Genomic DNA, 18602 nt, shown 5'->3' with positions numbered 1-18602 from the left:
ACCCTTTGCTTCCAGTGGCTCCCTGCCAGGGCGAGTCCGTGCGGGACTTCCACCGCGTGTGGCACGGCAAGGTCCAGTGCCGCAGCACGCAACCGATGTCCTGGGTGGAGTGTCGCGGCGGATGCAGGCCAGACACGGGCTTCTGCTGTAGCGGCACCAGAGTACGACGCAGACGCTACAGTTTCGAGTGCGACGATGGCAGTACCTTCACACAAGATGTGGAATTGACAGCCGAATGCGGCTGTGGAAAGTGTGTGTAGTCATCAAAGATCAGAGAGACACGGAAGACGTTGAAGAAAAATAGCGTGCATTTGTTTCTGCATACCATGGAGCATAACATCTGTGAGGTAGTTTGAAGAACTGTTTAAGAAAAGATAACCCTTGCATGTGAATGATGAATTATGGGTATTTTCTTCTGAGTTGTGCTGTCAGAAAGTAAAAATCTAACAATTGGATTAAGAATACAGTTTAACAAACAGCATGTTATACAGGATTTATAGTATTTAATATAATTGTAAAATATTTGTTTAACATTCATTTTGATTGTAATATATACGGTTTTTAATTTCCATATAGTATTTTTGTATGTTGAACACCAACATTGGTGATGTACAATTTTTTACCTTTTAGTCTGTTTTCTACCCACAATTGTTTGATAAAGTAGTTGAAGCTGCTTTCTGTTTTCATTTAATGCAGTGTTTCTTTGTGCAAGTGTTTTTTATTTATTTCATTAAAGGTTTTTGCCTCTTAAAAAGGCTTGGTTTAACATGACCGTGTGTTTTAGTTTCTCAGAACTGTGAAAAATGAATTCTATAAAATCGTATAACGTCTATAAAGTTATAAAAATCATCAATACCAGGGTTATTATCGTTAACTAAAACCATTAATAAAAAACATTTTCATTACTTGAAATAAACAACTGGAACACCTACAACATCATCACAAAGACAAAAATTCTATGTTGTGCGTATTACAGAAGTTTGAGGTATGATGGCATACTATGTAAATAAAATATAATAATATAAATTTCGACCACTAATACAACTTTAATTTGGAATATACTTTAATTCATAGAATTTCTCATGTTTGGAACCCATAATTTGCACTGTGTTCTGTCGAATTTCATGCTCTTTTCTACCACGAACAAGATGCACACTTGATGCACACGCCATTTCAATCAGGGATTCATATGAGGACGAGCTGTCGATGGCAGCATTTGGAGGGTGGGCTAGAGCCTCCTGACGCAGAAGACTCAGCTGAGCTCCTACCCTCGGGTGTGGTAGTGTGTGGCAGCCATGCTTAACCGGGCCACCATGACCATCAGATTGAGTGCTTGGGATTGCATGATTGGTTTCTGGTGCTGTAAGTCATGCCCCGCCCCAGTGCCTTTCTTTCCTGGGGTGCATTAGGAGCTCACAAAGTCGTGAAGGACACCTTTTACTGCCCGGTTTACTGCTCCTCCACCCACACTACCCTCGATGGTAGGGCTGCCAGGATTTTCCCCAGGTGTAGCATGTGGTCGCGGTGCACTTGTGCCTGCTCCCTAAGCTCCCATCCAGGGCCTGTAAGACTACTTCCCTGAAGGACAAGGGAGCCCAACAAAGTGCACTTTCTCAAAACCCCCTCGCCCATCTCGCAGGGTGGCCTCTTCAGCGACAATGTTGAGGACTTTGCCCAGCAGTTCTCGGCAGTAAAGAAGCAGACTGAGGCGATCGCACACATCTTGCCTCTGCAAAATGCCTCCAGCCTGCCAAGGGCACACTCATCTGCTTGTCACCAAGGGCATCCGCCTGCAGCTGCCATCCCAAGTCCGCCACTTGCATGAACCCAAAGCAAGTCACAGCGTTGAGCTGCCCACAGGAAAGCGACACATCCCGCTCGTCAGGGGACCACAAAGAACCCGAGTAGGGTGACTTTTAAACGTCCCTGAGACAGGTGGCCCAGAGATGGCATTGACTGCTCTTTGTCAGGTGTTGAGTGCACCGCTCCTTCCACTCCCCTCTTGCCTCCTTATATCCGGCCACAGTTCACTCAGAACTCCACACAGGTCGGCGTGGCGTGTTCCGAGGACCAAAGCTTCTTCACCCACCACTGGCCAATTCCAGTTGGGGTTCACAGAGCAAGGTAGGTGTTCCAGCACACCCACAGCCACCAGATCAGGACGAACAGCTTCCCAGCATGGCAGCCAATGCTCTGCACCTCCGCTCTACCGCAGGTATGTCAAAAACATTTGTTCCTCTGATACCTCGGGTGGAGTTTGGGTTCCTGGCTAGTGCTTCCTAATCTATCATGGTGGCTCATCAAGACAATCATACTCGGCTACACGCTTCAGTTTGCCAGGTGCCCGCCCAGGTTCAACGGTGTCCTCTTTACCTTGATGGCAGGCAAGGATGCCCCTGTCCTGCATGTGGAAATTGCGGTCCTATTGGCGAAGGGTGTTATATAGCCTGTTACTCCAGCTGAGAACCGAAAAAAGGCGGTGGGTTGCGACCAATCCTAGATCTGCAAGTTTTTGAATTTTGGAAAACAGGCTCCTGTTCAAGATGTTGAAGCAGAAATGCATTGTGACATGCGTTCACCAACAAGATTTGTTTGCGGCGATAGACCTGAAGGACGCATACTTTCATCTCACGATCTTGCCTTGACAAAGTTTCTTCAGGGGTTTTTTGTGGGTCAGGCATACCAGTACAAGGTCCTACCCTTCAGGCTGTCCCTGTCACCTCGCTTCTTCACAAAGGTCGCAGAGGCTGCCCTTACCCTGTAAAGGGAAGTTGGCACAAGCATTCTCAATTATCTCAACAACTGGCTGATCCTAGCTTACTCTCGAGATTTATTGTGTGCGCACAGGGACCTGGTGCTCTGACACTTCAGCCGTTTGGGGCTTTAGGTCAACGGGGAAATGAGCAAGTTCTCTCTAGAGCAGAGCATCTCTTTTATCGGAATGGAGTTGAACTCCATGTATCACAAACAAACGTGCCCAATTGGTGCTGGAAAGTTATTCAGGGGGAAGACAGCGGCTCCACTGAAACTGAAATTTCAGAGGCTCTTGAGGCATATGCTGTCCTCTTTATCTCGGTGGCAGTCAAGCTCAGGTGAGCTCAACTGTGCAGCGGATGCGCTGTCACATCAGCTGACACTCCCAGGGGAGTAGAGACTCCATTCCGTGGTGTTCTAATTGGTTCTAATTCAGCAAGACACATGTAGACCTGTTTACTTCCCAAGGATCCTACAACTTTCCTCTGTGGTATTCCATGACCAAGGCCTCCTTCAGCATGGACGCATTGGCATACAGCTGGGCCCACGATCTGCGCAAGTATGTATTTCCCCCATTGAGCCTGCTTGCACAGACATTGTGCAAGGTCAGGGAGGATGAAGAGCAAGTCTTGCTAGTTGCGCCGTATTGGCCAAACTGGACTTGTTTCTCGTAGCTCATGCTACAACTACAGTCCCTCCCTGGTGAATTTCCCTAAGGAAGGACCTTTTTTCTCAGGGACGGGGCAAAATATGGCACACATGCCACTGGAACCTCCGTGTCTGGCCCCTCGACGGGACACGGAAGACTTGAGTGGTCTTTTACCATTACTCAGGCAAGAACTATGAGGCGGGCCAATGCTTTGAAGTGGAGTCATTTTGCTAATTGGTGTGCTTCCTGTGGGGAAGACCCACAGAGATGTGCAGTCGGGTCAGTGCTTTCCTTCCTGCAGGAGGTCGGAGGGTCGGGTGTCCCCATCCACTCTAAAAGTGTATGTGGTCGCCATAGCGGCACATCACAATGCAGTGGAAGGTAAGGCAATAGGGAAGCACAACCTGATCATCAGGTTCCTCAGAGGCACCAGGAGGTTGAATAGGCCATGCCTTTTTCCTCATGGGATCTCTCTGTGGTCCTACTGGGCCAACAGAAATCTCCCGTTGACCTGCTGGAGTCAGTAGACATAAGTGCCCTCTCTTTTAAGATGGTGCTCCTGACCGCGCTTACTTCCATCAAGAGGGTTGGGGGTGTTCTCCAGCAGCCGTTCTCTGTCAGCGAAACATGCCTTAAGTTCCGTCCAGCATACTCTCACCTAATCCTGAGACCTCGAAAGTGCCCTTTCTGGGATCAGGTGGTAAACTCGAGACGATTCCCAGATAGGGAATGTCTTGGTTACTAGTAGGGGTGTAACGATACATTATTATATTGATATATTGATATATCGTGATATGTATCGTTGATGTAAACGATATAGAGTTAATTTTATCCAAGGCTCAGCTTAGGTATTATAGAAATTTAATTTCTGTCATCATGTACTTGCCCTCATGTCATTTCAGACCTATAAGATTTTCGTTAGAGATGTCCCTCCTGCCACAGCGCTGAACCATCCGAATGAATGGCCAGGACACGCTCTCGCCTCCTCAGCACAAACCACACTAGTGTGTTTGCATTCCGCTCATTCACACCCGTATGATACACAACTTGCCCATTCTCATTGGCCTTTTCTGAATTCTCAGCAGCAATTGGAGCTCCCAAGTACAACCCCTAGTTTTGTCATTCGACACAACACCTTGTTTCCTCCATCAGGGAATGGAGGTTACACTAGTAACCAAGACGTTTTTGCATGTGTTCATAACTACTTTGTATGACAGCACAATTTGGCATGTTTCATTTGAATAATCACAAATACAACAACTGACTTCAAGCACAACTACGCAATATTCTTACAAAATCTTTAACAAATTTGGAATAGTATTTGAATAAAGGGTGAAGATGCTCCTTTTTCTCAGCTGGACATCACATTAGGCCACTACCATAGTTAGAATGATCTCTTTGAATACTCTTAACCAACTGTAAAAAGAATAGTATGGGTTTCACAGCCAAGTTTAATAATTTTAGGTGTTTGTTCACGAGCCCCGACTATATGAGCAATAGTGATGTATCCTCACCAATAATAAAACCAGTGTATTATACACACACTTTCCAAACAACAAAAACTAAATTAATATAAAATAAATTAATCAAAACAGCCTCCTCAGCCACAACAAGAAGTTTGAATCCCTGTCCATGCACTATAAGTGTACAATGCTATTTTTAACAAGCCTCAACAATTCACAATGCTTCAAATTAGCCACGGTAACCTCTGCACCAAAGTCCTCCAATCCACACTGTCTTAATGATTACAGACCTGTTGCTCTAATTTATGTTGCTTTGAAGGCATCGGAGCATAGTTTAATAACCTGGACTGTATATACAACTGGAGGCGGAAAACATCTTAGCATGCAGGATATTCAAAGACTGAAGATTTTTTAATTCTGTGGAACATAAAAGACGATATTTCGAAAAATGTCAGTCAAATGGCTCCAATGTTGTCTCCAATGATGACAGAATTAAGCATTGCACATGTTAGTGAGAGACTAGTATGCTGGAATCGCTTTCCACCCCTATCTGCGCTATAAGGTTTATCCAGTTTTAAACTCATTAGCTTCCACATATACGCGCCTGAATCCGAAAAGTACCAAAAGTTTAAGTTCCAGTCTAACTGGAAAATAAATAAACAACTTTTTTTTAAACAATTCATGTACGTGCTTTAACAAAAAACATGGACTATTAGATGACAACAGTTGCCAGTGCTTGGCATATATATATATGCCAAGCATATTGAGCATATGAGATAAGCATATTGAGCATATGAGATAAGCATATACTATATATATATATATATATATATAGATTCATTTCTTGAACATGCCTTCGAGAGCATTATGTTCTTTATGACCAAAGACATAAATACTTTGTGATTTGTCCTCAGTTTCTTAATTGAATCCATTTTCTGCAGTTGTTATTCAGTAATGGGGACACTTGCTGAGCACTTGCAACTGCGCACAGTAGGACGGGCTCTGTGAATATGGACCTGACCTTTCCACTCACTGACATATGTCAATTTAAAACAATGCAGACCCTTAGTGCGTAAGTGCAGTGTGGTGGTATTGTTAAAATATGGTCCAATCAAACATGGGTGATGTCAAATGATTTCGCTGATGTAAAGTGCTTAAGGTCACTGTGCGCAGTACACAACAACATTGTGATTAATCTCAAATGGTGTAGCCATTTACCATATCTCGGTGTTGCTGGCTGGTTATTACCTAAATGGCACATTAACATAATTGGAAATCTAAAAGGAAAGAAAGCAGCCAAAATTAAGTCATTATTAGGCATGTAACCTCTATCTCTGACATAGAGACATGAACATGATTTTGGAAAAAAAGGGCAAATAATAAGGTGTCCTTTTTGATTTGAGAACACATCCACCTACCCGTCTTTTACCATCACCATCTTGATCGTTCAAATCATAGTAAGTGTTTATCAGTATTTCATTATGTGAGCACTCAATAGTTCATCAGCAAGCTCAATAGTTCAGCTCTGTTATGGGCAAAAAACACATTTTGTTGAACTATTGAGATAAGCATATACTGATTAAGACAGTATAATGATAAAGGTCATGGCATGTCAGTCTCTCAGTAGATCAACTGAATAAATCCAGTGATCAGGATTTTTGGGGGGGCACAAAGTACAATAATAAATGTGTTGAAGTGCAATGGTCATAACTCTGTTATGCAGGGGAAAATGAACCACTGAGATTGAGTGTGAACGTTATTATTATACTGTCTTAATCAGTAATATATATGCTGGCCACGTCAATCTCTCTACTGTAAGTCAACTCTGTTATGGGGGAAAATGACAGCGATCTTTTTGGGCACAAAGTACGGCAGTAATGACTGCAAATAATGTAACATTTCAACTCCGTTATGAAGGGGAAAATAACAGATTTTTTCCGTAACAGTTGAACTATGTAGGCAGTATAATGACAAACATAATGAAAGACAGTATACTGGTAAATTTCTATTTATATTTGCCTCATCGGGCTTTATAATTCAACTCTGTTATGGAAAAAAAAAATGCAGTGATCATAATATAAAAATATTCACTGTAATATGCTGTGGTTTAATTATATTTTCTAGTTAAAACTCGTAAAGTTGTGTTGCGCTGATCTTCAACTCTGTAACCTTAAACCCTGAAATTGTTTTGATACAGGGTTAGTACAAAAAGAGAAATGGTAATTGTATCTATAATTTGTAATTCATTACAAGGCACATAATCTTTTAAAGTTAAATCTATTAAAATGAAATAAACACTTTCAGTGACAGGGTTGAAATAATGTATTGTTCATGAATCATTCATTGAAAAACCCTTGTAAAAATTGAGGGTTGGCCTGGTCACCCCCCCAAAAAAAGATTTCTTGAAAATTATTAAACTATAAATGACATGATTAAAATGTATATATATGATATCAAAAGACAACAGTAGAAACATGCAACTGCACAATAAAACAGTATTTTTTGGCACTAAGTACGATAATAAATGTTGAAGTGCAATGATATTTCAATAGTTCAACTCCGTAACAGTTGAACCACTGAGATTGACATGGCCAGTATAACCATATATTACTGATTAAGACAGTATAATAATAACATTCACACTGTCAATCTCTCTACTGTAAGTCAACTCTGTTATGGGGGAAAAATTACAGCGATCAGGATTTTTTTTGGCCACAAAGTACAAGAGTAATGACTGCAAATAATGTGGCGTCATTCCATGATATTTCAAATTTCAATATTTCAACTCTGTTATGGAGGGAAAAATAACCGATTTGTTCCATAACAGAGTTGACAAACATAATGAAAGACCGTATACTGGTAAATTTCTATCATCAAGCTGTATAGTTAAACTCTGTTAAAAATGCATTGACCATAATATCAAATATTGATTAAATAATATGCATTGGTTGAATTATATTTTCTAGATAAAACTTTTATTAGCTGTGCTGTGCTGATCTTCAACTCTGTAACCTTAAACCCTGAAATTGTGTGAAAGTTAAAGGGTTGGTACAAAAGGAGAAATTAAATTGTATCTATAATTTGTGATGGATTATAAGGTACATAATTATTAAAGGAACACCACTTTTTCAACTCCCCTAGAGTTAAACAGTTGAGTTTTACCATTTTCGAATCCATTCAGCCGATCTCCGAGTCTGGCGGTAGCACTTTTAGCATAGATTAGAATAGATCATTGAATTTGATTAGACCGTTAGCATCTTGCTAAAAACATGACCAAAGACTTTCAATATTTTTCCTATTTAAAACTTGACCAACGGAAAATGAAATGTTGCGATTTTCTAGACCGATATGGCTAGGAACTATACTCTCATTCCTGCATAATAATCGAGGAACTTTGCTGCCGTACCATGGATGAAGCGTAAAAAATTGGTAAGACTTTAGTTTAGGGTCCAATTCTCACTATTAACTAGTAGCTTATTAGTATGCATATTAGGATATTGGCTGTTTATTATTTCGTTTCGGGGTCATGGCCCCTTGAGAAAATTTTGATTTCTATAGCTGCGTTTCCACCACAGGAACTTTCCCCAGGAACTAGGAACTTTGGGGTGGTACTCGGTGTGTTTCGACCGCAGGAACCAGGGTCTAAATGAAGTCCCGGGTAAATATTTTCCCCTCCAAACGGCCCTGCTCCCGAGGTAGTACTTTTTCAAAGTTCGGGAACTTTCGGGGGTGGGGCTTGGGCGCTGAACATGCTGATTGGTTGAGCTCACGCAGCATTTTATTTCAACCGGCATTTCTTTTGCGAGGTTCGTTCTGCATTCAGTAAATATCAGTCTTGCTCTTTCTGTCCGATGGCGCGCGTTCGTCTCAGCAATCTCACAGGCAATGTCCGTAATAGCTGATAATAACATACGTTGTCTTAATTTAAATTTAGCTTTACATGCTTTCAGAATACGCTTTAGTATCAGTGCTTGTCTCTTTTCCGCAGTTTTGTTAATTACCTCTTTAGTAAACCAATACATAACCAGCAAAAGCAGCGCTACTTGCATCTCCTCCATACTTGTTATTGTTGCAGACAGTATCGCACAAAAATGATTACTGTCCGTCGCTGACTGGGAGGAGCAGCCGCGCGCAGTCCTATCACCGGACTAATTTGCCTAATCTTCACGGTACTTTAGACCGTGGTGGAAACGCAGACAGTAGCAGATCTGGGGGAAAAAATTTCCTGTAAAAAAAGTTCCTGGTACAAATTGTTCCCAGTAATTTTGGTGGAAACGCGGCTTATGATCTACATATGTGCATTTTAAGGTGTTCTGAACGCCAAAAAAATAAATAACAATAGCTTGAAAACCATGTCAGTGGGCAGATATGACTGATAAAGTTTTTTCCATTTTTGTCAGTGAAGAAAGTAAAAATATGTTTAACTGATATTTATGTTTTATGAATCAATCATTTTCGAAGGCTAACAGGAAAGCTAGGTAACTAAATTTATTAAAATTAATTCACAATATGCACACATTCATTAGCTACTAATCTTATGCCCAATACAAGATGAAAAAAGCTGAAGTTTTTTATTTACTGAGAGCTACAAATGGAATTATTAATTTACAATATGCACACATTCATTACTATTAATCTTAGGCCTAATCGGAAGAAAACGGCTTTGTTAATATTTCTTGTTTGTTAATTATATTATAAATGACATTACATAGGCCTATTTCAAATCAAAATGGCGAAATTAGACAAACGTTTATTAATTTGGCTGAATATTTTTGTCATTTGTTTAACATTTCTGACTTAAAGAAGCAGCTGTCAAATATGAAATGTTTAGTTAAGCTACATATCTCGCACTTGACGTCAGTCCTGCTGCTCAGCCTCAGTAGAATCTGTGCGTACATAAAGCCCACCTACTTTGATTTGATTGGTTTTCTCAAATATTTTGACATTGACGAGCGGTGACAGACCAATGAGGCTCAGATCAACACACACACCTCTGCGTCTGGCGTGCGCTCTATTCGCCGCCACAGTGGATTGAAGGACACACTGATTAACGCAGATTAAAAAAATGGGACAAAGCTTTTTTTAGGGGGGGCTGGACAGAATTTTAGGCTGAAGCCCCCCTAAAAAGGGCCTAGTGACGCCCATGTCAATGATATTACACAGCGCCTGAAAATAGTCTAACTTCCGTCAACATAACCAACGTGACAACCTGCTTGCACAGGGAGCGTGCTGAGGACTATTTTCAGGCTCTGTGTGTAATATAACGGCAGCAAAGTTCCTTGATTATTACGCAGGAATGAGAGTATAGTTCCTAGCCATATCGGCCTAGAAAATAGCAACTTTTTATTTTCCGTCGGTCTTAGAACACGATGTAACTCTAGAAGAGTCAAGTTTTAAATAGGAAAAATATAAAAAGTCTTTGATCGTGTTTTTAGCGAGATGCTAACGGTCTAATCAGATTCAATGATCTATGCTAAGCTGTGCTAAATGTGCTACCGCCAGACCCGGAGATCAGCTGAATGGATTCGAAAACAGTAAAACTCAACTGTTTAACTCTAGGGGAGTTGGGAAAAGCCTATTTTCAAAAAAAGTGGACAATTAATACACTTGCTTTCTATGACAGGGTTAAAATTATGTATTGTTCATAAATCATTCATTGAAAAACCCTTGTAACAAAAATTGAGGGTTGGGCTGGTCACCCAAGAAGAAAGATTTGGTTACACTTTATTTTAAGATGTCATTGTAACAGTGTAACTTATATATGTACTTTTATATTTAAGTACTGAGCAATATTAATGAATTACATGTACTTACTATAGGGTTAGGGTTTGGTTGAGTGTTAGTTCCATGTAATTATGCACAATTTACTGTTATTACTATGGTACGTACATGTAGCAGACACTGTAAAATAAAGTGTTACCAAAGATTTCTTGAAAATTAAAACTATAAATGATGTGATAAAAAAATGATTTATCAAAAAACAACAGTAGAAACATGCAACTGCACAATAAAAACATCTCCACGCGTCGTTTTCACAACAAAAATTTATTAGAAGAATAGTGGTTTTCATAAGAAGGTTCTAGCATCCAGTGAATACTAACTTGCACAATGTTACAATTAAAATGTGTTGAAAAATGGCATTTTTTCCTAATGGGTAAAATATAACCAGTAAAACTTCACACATGCACAAAGACGGATCTAATCAGCATTTTGCTTAACGGTCAATGCAAATAAAAAGAAAGAGAAAACTTTTTTTGTTTGTTTTTAAATTAGACCACAGAAAATCTAATCAGTTTTTTCCTTTTCCTTTTTTTTTTGTTTGTTTTTTTTGTAAAAATCACATACATTAGGAGACAGCTTATTATTCATTAGCCCAGCTCAAAAATAAGAATCTGCATTCAAACGCAAAAACAAAAACAAACAAACCCAAAACAAATAGTGCAATCAAACAAAAATAATCGTGATCCTCGTAAGTGCTCTAACACGGACATCGATAATATTCTAGAATAAAAGTCAAACACACAGTACAAAAAAAAAGAACAAATTAATATACATAAATAAATCTACAGTACAAGAAAATATTAAACTATACAATGTTTTTTGTCAAAGAGTAAACAGTATATATTGAAATGAGGTCTATTCCAGTTTTGGAGCGCCTGTCTTCCAACAATTGGACTCGGAGGAGCCAGTGTGTTACAGGGCAAGATGCCGTTTCGGTAAAAGCACTCGTTTCGATCTAGATGGTCTGAGGTATATCGAAAACAGAGAAGATTCGGAAAAGCAGCACCTTACCGTTTTAAAAACCCGTTCCGTCTCGTATTAAAATTAGTTAACATGTAAGTATTTCATTTTTTGCCTTAAATCAAGTCCATGTGTGGAAAACAACCAGCCCATGATCAGGCGTCACAAACTAAAACCCACCACGACACGAACAACAGGAATGTTTCAAGAACTGCAAATCTGAAGGAAAACAACAAAAACTCAACGTCGAGACTGATCACGCAGTAAATGCTGCCCTTATTCTTCACACTACCTCTAATAATCTTTGCAGATGAAAATTACAGCCAGTTCTTACATCCTTCGTGAAGTATCTGAGGTTTTTTGACAATAATAGTAGGCACCTAAAAGCTCAAAAAAGCACAAATGAAAAACCGGATCACAACGTGAAACCACTGACATATTGAGAGGCAGTTTCTTCAGGCAGTTTCTTCGCTGAAATACTTACATGCTAAAAGCAGAGAGCGAAACTAGCAATTACTGCCTGCAGACGTGAAAGATCAGGCCTGGCGCTGTAGAGGTACGTCTGTATAGGAGTGTGAGACCGCCATCGTCGAGGGGTCTGGTGTGGTGTTTGTCGCTGTAGTGTAGCTTCTATTGTCTTCAGGCGTTTGAGGCACAGTGTGTGCAGAGGACATTGTAATGAAAAGCACTGAGTGTTGCTCTTCACCTGAAGCTTCAGCTTGACATTCATTTAGTGTATTGTACTTCAGTCTGGATACAAAGAATACAAAAACTGAAAAGGACAGAGGAAAAGAAATAAAGCGACAACGGGTTAAAAATGACTCTCGTCACGAGGGATTTTTTTCCAAAAATATGTACGTTATTTTAGTCGTATTTTAACAGCTAGGCCGCAGAATCTAGAGAAAGTACCTGAATAGATTGAATCAGTGTCGTTTGTCCCTGAGGGATTCGTAGTTGTGGCTTAATAATAGGATTTAAGATAAAAAGAGACATGGTTTAAGGAACGTTTTATATCGTTTCACAGATGTCCAAGAAAACAACTACTTGTCTTTTCAGGCTTGTCTGATTTAAGAGTTTAAGAAATGGTTTATCCACAAAATGCATGAGCAAAAAGTAAAAAGCTCACACTCACACCACGGAGACGTTTCACTTCGCACGAGAAATAATAATAGTAATAAACATCAGTATCGCTAGGAAAAAGCAGTTGCAGCAAAGCATTTCCTCATCATAACCAATAAGGATAATTTCAGGTCCAGTGTTCACCATCCCACTTCTAAACTTAAACTCCATGTACACTTAGCAAGCAAAAATAACAGGCAACACCGTAAAACCTGGCTTTTTCACGGGGAAAATTAATTTACATCACCAAATGATGTCGCAATAAATACTTTAAAATCACTTCTGTTTTTTCAACGAAAACAAAAAAAATCGAATCGCGCAATGGGTTACGAGACTATATACACATCCACCTTAAAAAGTTTGCGTTTCCTCTTAATATATATTCTGTTTGTACAGTATTGTGGAAAAACACAGCGCTAGATGCCTTACAATAAGTTATTTTTTGTTTAGCTCACTTCAAGACTAACTACTATTCCAGTATGTGGACGAAAAAAGAAACGTGTGAGCAAATGAAAACGAACTATACAAAGTCTAAAGATACTGCACTGAAAAGTCTGTTCCCTGAATCAAACGAGGAAGAGATATACATCTCGTTCCAGAAGATATAACTATACAGAACATTATATACAATGCACTGTGACTGTTGTGTGTACATATATATATATATGAACACATTAATATAATAATATATAGCTTGTCCTAAAGTATGTATAGGTACATAAAAAGTTAGTGTGTTAAGAGTTTCAATTTTGTATTGTTTTTTCCCCCTACATTCAGTTTAGCTGATAACGAAAATGAATGATGAAATGCGTAAACTATGGCTTATGCTCAACAAACAACCTCTAAAAGAAGACAAAGCCACACTTGAGCCAAAACTACATTTACGTAATACGAACCAGACCGAAATCTGCAAGAAACATGGTACTTTACCAAAAAAAAAAAAATCTCTGATTATTACCGAGATGGACCGTAAAAATAAGCGAGGCAATGTCTTCCCTTCCTAAAATGGCATTCACACTGTCATCGAAACTCAACCACATTATATCCAGACTCCTCATCGCTACGCTTTTGCATAAAGTCGAATAGCTCAACTTCGCGTCGTCAACTCACGATGCCTCGAACTCTCGCTGGAACACGAGTGCGGTCAGTGTGAACGCCCGTGAACGATGAATGCCTGGGACTAGAAACGGACATGAAAAGAAAGCAATGGAACCTCCACGACATATAACGGCAGTGAGAGGACAGAAGAAGAGACGTGAGGTGGGGAGGCAGTGAACAGGGCTCTATCTACACGTGGAGGCCGTCAAGATTTACATGGATTTATTATCTGAGGTATTCTGCGTTGTAAGGTTTTTTTTTTCTTTAAGCTGAAACATCATCACACGTTGTACAGACATCAGAAACAAAATAGTCTTTGTGGCGTTGTGGGTCTTGAGGGACCGAACGAAAGATCTAAAGTTAGAGCGTCCTTTCTTTTTTGTTTCCCCAGGTAATTCGTACTTTACAATCCTCGCTGTTTATAAAGCACTGAACGAAGGATATTTGGCAGAATCTTCTCAAATGCAAAAGGCATGATGGGGACGTCGAGGCGTCTGCTTTCTTGGGAAAACTCACTTTCAAGGGGACTTAAATCACTAAGTATTGCCGTTTCGTATTGCAAAATAAAAAACGCTTTTTTTTTTTTTTGACTGTATTAAGCAGGGGTAACTTCTCGATACCGGTGAAAGAAATGGAACGTAAAGGCAAGCGTTTCTGATCAAAGTTTAAAAGTAATCACAATATCAATAGTATTAAGAAGTATATAAAAGGAATCGATCTTTAGCCGAGCCGAATCATTCCACTCTCATGCATTAACCTGAGGGGTACGGGAGAAGGGATCCGATCAAAACTACACTGAACGCCCAACCTTTACAACGTCAACACTCTACTCGGAAAACATTTTTACACAGCTTTAAAAAGTACTTGGGAAATATGAACACAGCCGAACAGAGAGCAAAAGGCATTTTTGCTCCATAAAGCTTCGACTCCCCCGAAAGCACCCCGTCTACAGATGAGATGAGACGAGCCATCAACGCACGAATGCGAATGCGATTGCAAACAAAGATACTGCCCACAGACTGCATTTGGCTTGAAATTCAAGGGCACAAACTCAAGTGGAATGGGAAAACACACACAACGACGCATTCCCAACTTTAGAGGTGATCGGTCGACCTGATATTCCTCCCAAACACTCAGACAAGATGCATAAGAACCATGACCTCTATCAGAAATGTGGTTTATTAGGTACACATGTGGAATGTAGAACTCTTTCCCACAGAACGGGAGCGTGACTTCTGGAACGACGAGCCAGTGTTATCCGTGCATCTGAAATGCTACATACAGTACGGCAAGTGAGCCGATCAAACCGGCAACGCGTTTTCCCACTAAGCCTTCGGGGACGGCCCGTCCCTCAAGATACAAGTCCTTTTTGCTTAACTACAAAATGTCAAACCCATCTGAAAGTTGAGGTAGCAAAACTAATAATCCTAATCCTGCAGAACTCGATGGACTGCAGGGTCGAAACAGTCATGGATGAAACTAATGGTCAAGAGCGGATTCAGGCATGCAATGCCAACAAGACCAACACAAAGTACAGAAAGAAGGACTCTAACACGTTTCAATCTAAATATTCTCTTCGCTTGTGTCACAACAGATATAAAAAACTGAGAATGCACAATCCAGGTATAAGATGAGGCAACAGAAAAGAATGAGGATTTGGCCTAAAGGCAAAGAGGAATTGGAATAGGCACACCTTTACTAGTGAATGATCTTCCAAGATTGTCATGGCAACACAAGGGCAGCCCTTTAACAGCCCAAAGCTCTCAAGTTCTCTAGAAGAACGTTGACTATTTGATCAAGCCCATTTTTGCTGAGACTCTCGCTGAGCTGGCGTTGAGCGCATTACTAGAGACAGCAGAGGTCTGGTGTTGACTTTTCATGGCTCTGTTCCATATAATTCACAGTTTCTCTTAAACCTATGCAGGAACATCTCATTTTAAAGATGAAGTGTGTGTGCTAGAGTGGATTCCCCCCGAAAAAACTGGTGCTTTTTTTCAAAACATCGATCTGTTTGCATGAGCATCCAATAGCGCGAGTTGGGGGTGTGGTTATGTTTGTTGGACCAATGACAAATACCCAGAAATTACACACTTCACCTATAAAAAAAAGGGACATGCATTTATTTTTTTATTTAATTGCATGAAAGTAATCAAGACGACATTGAGTCAATTCAGTACAAGAAAACTAATATATAGATTGTAAGTCGCCTTGGTTAATGATTTTCGATTGTTGTTACCAATTATCAAATGGGTATCATCGGCTCATCATCGTTTATATTAATTAGTAAACAACGCTTAATCGTGTAATGATGATTGAATGCAATTATCAAATTATCAATGGCGATTGAACACTGCAAGACAGGCACTCCGGATGACACCAAAACGAATATTCCACTGAAATGCATAATGTATGCAATGCATACCCCATCATTTTTCTCTGAGAGACTGAGACATGTTTCTACACGTCTTCCACCATGGCATGAGCTGCAAGCTGTACCATGACAACTGCTATTTTGAGCTATACTGCTGATCTAAATCTAATAAAATATCCAACGTATTCACTTAATATAACGCCATTAAATCGTCAACAAAGAAACTACTTGATATAATCACAAACACAGAAAACTCTCGAGTGCATAGATTGACAGCCTGATGGATATCTAGAATTAAATTGGACTACAATATTTGCCGACAATTTCTTTCTCCCAATGCGTTTTGTTGAATAAAGGTGTGCCTATTCCTTTTCATTCCGCCAAAATCAAAAGAAAACAAAAGTTAAGCGTGAAGGAATCGCTTAAACACTCAAAAAAATGCAACTAAACCTCTAATATGCATTTAAATGGCAGTTGTAAAGAGACATTTACATTTGGAGTGCCTATATCTGCCTTTTCAGACTCTTTCTAATGTCACAACCGACTAGTTTGACTTGAAGAGTTATCAAACCAACGGCGTAAAACTGTAGACCTTATGGTGTTTGGAGTGTGTGTTATTTGCGGAGTACAAACGTGTGCCCTGTTGATCTGAACGTGTGCTAAAGTTGTATTCAAAAAGAGACCCGTGGTTCAGTTAAGCATTCGGTTTTAAAATACACCGGAGGAAAACGTGACTGCCGTTACTTAAAAACTGCTTCCTAGTTGCGTTTTTGGAAACGTGTAAAAGTCAAGTACGGGTCCTGATTTCTACAAGCGTGTGTAGAATCAGCTGCTCTGGAGAGATCTCACCTGAGGTAATGCCGTTATGTGGATATGCAGTGGACCTTAACAACTTCTCAAAGGAAATAAAAGGCTATCTGAGAAAGGAAATCATCATGAGCCACTTGAGACAAAACAAATGGCACTTCGTATGGTACAGAAACTGAGGTTGTAGCTGTCGGCGTTGATTTCCATCGTTTCTTTGTGTAGCATTTCGATGTCAACCAGAAAAGAAAAAAAAACAACAGTAAAATAAATAGAATATATTCATTTGTATATGTATAGATTTTTCTTCCATATAAAGGTATCTCTTGAAATTTTTGGAATGCAGTTTAAAAACAAGTGTACAAAGCACAAAAACAACAGAAGGTTAACATTTCCACCTGTCCCATATTCTCCCCTTCAAACCTCCATTTGAGTCGAGGAAAAACACATCCGTCGATGTCTGCCTTGACGATTAACTTAAAGGATGGGACCCGTTATTGGCAATATGCGAAATTTATGATTGGTTTTTTTGTACCTGAATGAAAAGGGTGTAAATATTGGTCAGTCAGACACATGAAACGCCTCGCTTGCCATCTCTCTCAAAGAAGACAACACAAGAGGGTGAAATAGGAAAATAAAATCAATTTCCCAGAGTTTCAACTGCTCCTTTCCCACGTGCCCCTGAATGGTATTTAAGGATGCGGCACAGAAAGGTGCGTTTATTCCCAAGGATGAGGTATATTGTGCAGAGACTGTAGTTAATATAACATGTCTGTGCACATCTTGTTCAGGTAGTTATGTCTGCATCGTTATCCGACTGACGAATATTGCGAACCCTTCTGCTGAATCTATCCTGAGATACGAAAGTACTGAAGGCTACAGGTGCAAAAAACTAAAAAAACTACTGAAACGAGCAGCAAGAGAGAAACTAAAACAGTCTGTTCAAAGTATGAAATGTGAAAGTGCCTTATTTACTAAACAACTTATTTCGGAAGTTATTCCGAAACAGTTGTACATTCATTAGTGTAAAGACGGTTTAATTTCTTTAAGAGGAGGATGTTTTTGGACAGGGGGAGCCGTTAACCCTGTAATACATTAATCATTGAAATCAAATCAAATAAATATGGTGAAATGGCATGCACCGTTGTGAATCAGACAGCTGATGATAAATTAGGAATGTACAGTAGCAGTGCGAAAGTTCAAAACTTTCTAGATTAGCAATAGGGAGGTTTTCTTACTCAGAACTCAACATTGTGTCGGCACAGATCCGGCTCACATCTGGCACGCGTTGAATCCACATGTACAAGATGTGGCCCGGATCTGGACCGACGCTATGTTGCTGTCCGGGTACAAATGGGCAAAGATTTAAGTGCTGCAAAACAACTTCCAGTCATGACCATCAGTGCAATAATTCATAAGTGCGGGGCAAATATTCAATTATAACAGAATCTAATTTGTAGCTAGTGATTTACTAGTTGCACTGCAAAGTAATATTTTTCCAGTCAAACTTGGAAGTATCCAATAGAATTCATGCTTAAAACAAGAAAAATTAATTTGCCAGTAGGGTAAGACAAATTTAATTCAAGGGTTTCAAATATTAATA

At 39.8% G+C, this 18602-nt stretch overlaps 1 protein-coding gene across 1 annotated transcript in view; it reads left to right on the top strand.

Annotated features, from left to right (window-relative positions):
• Window positions 1–5600, top strand: part of slit1b (slit homolog 1b) — a gene marked incomplete at its 5' end in the record, with an annotated part of 72848 nt that extends 67248 nt beyond the window's left edge. The window contains one exon of the mRNA XM_079807599.1: window positions 16–5600. Coding sequence (XP_079663725.1) covers window positions 16–260 — 245 coding nt within the window. The 3' untranslated portion in view covers window positions 261–5600. The remainder of the gene's footprint in view (window positions 1–15) is intronic.
• Between the last annotated feature and the right edge of the window lie 13002 nt (window positions 5601–18602).

Source organism: Gobio gobio (assembly GCF_949357685.1).
Source record: "Gobio gobio genome assembly, chromosome: 24".
In the NCBI taxonomy this organism is placed as follows: Eukaryota; Metazoa; Chordata; class Actinopteri; order Cypriniformes; family Gobionidae; genus Gobio; species Gobio gobio.
Note: the sequence above shows the minus strand (reverse complement) of the source record. Positions and strands in the feature narration are given on the sequence as shown.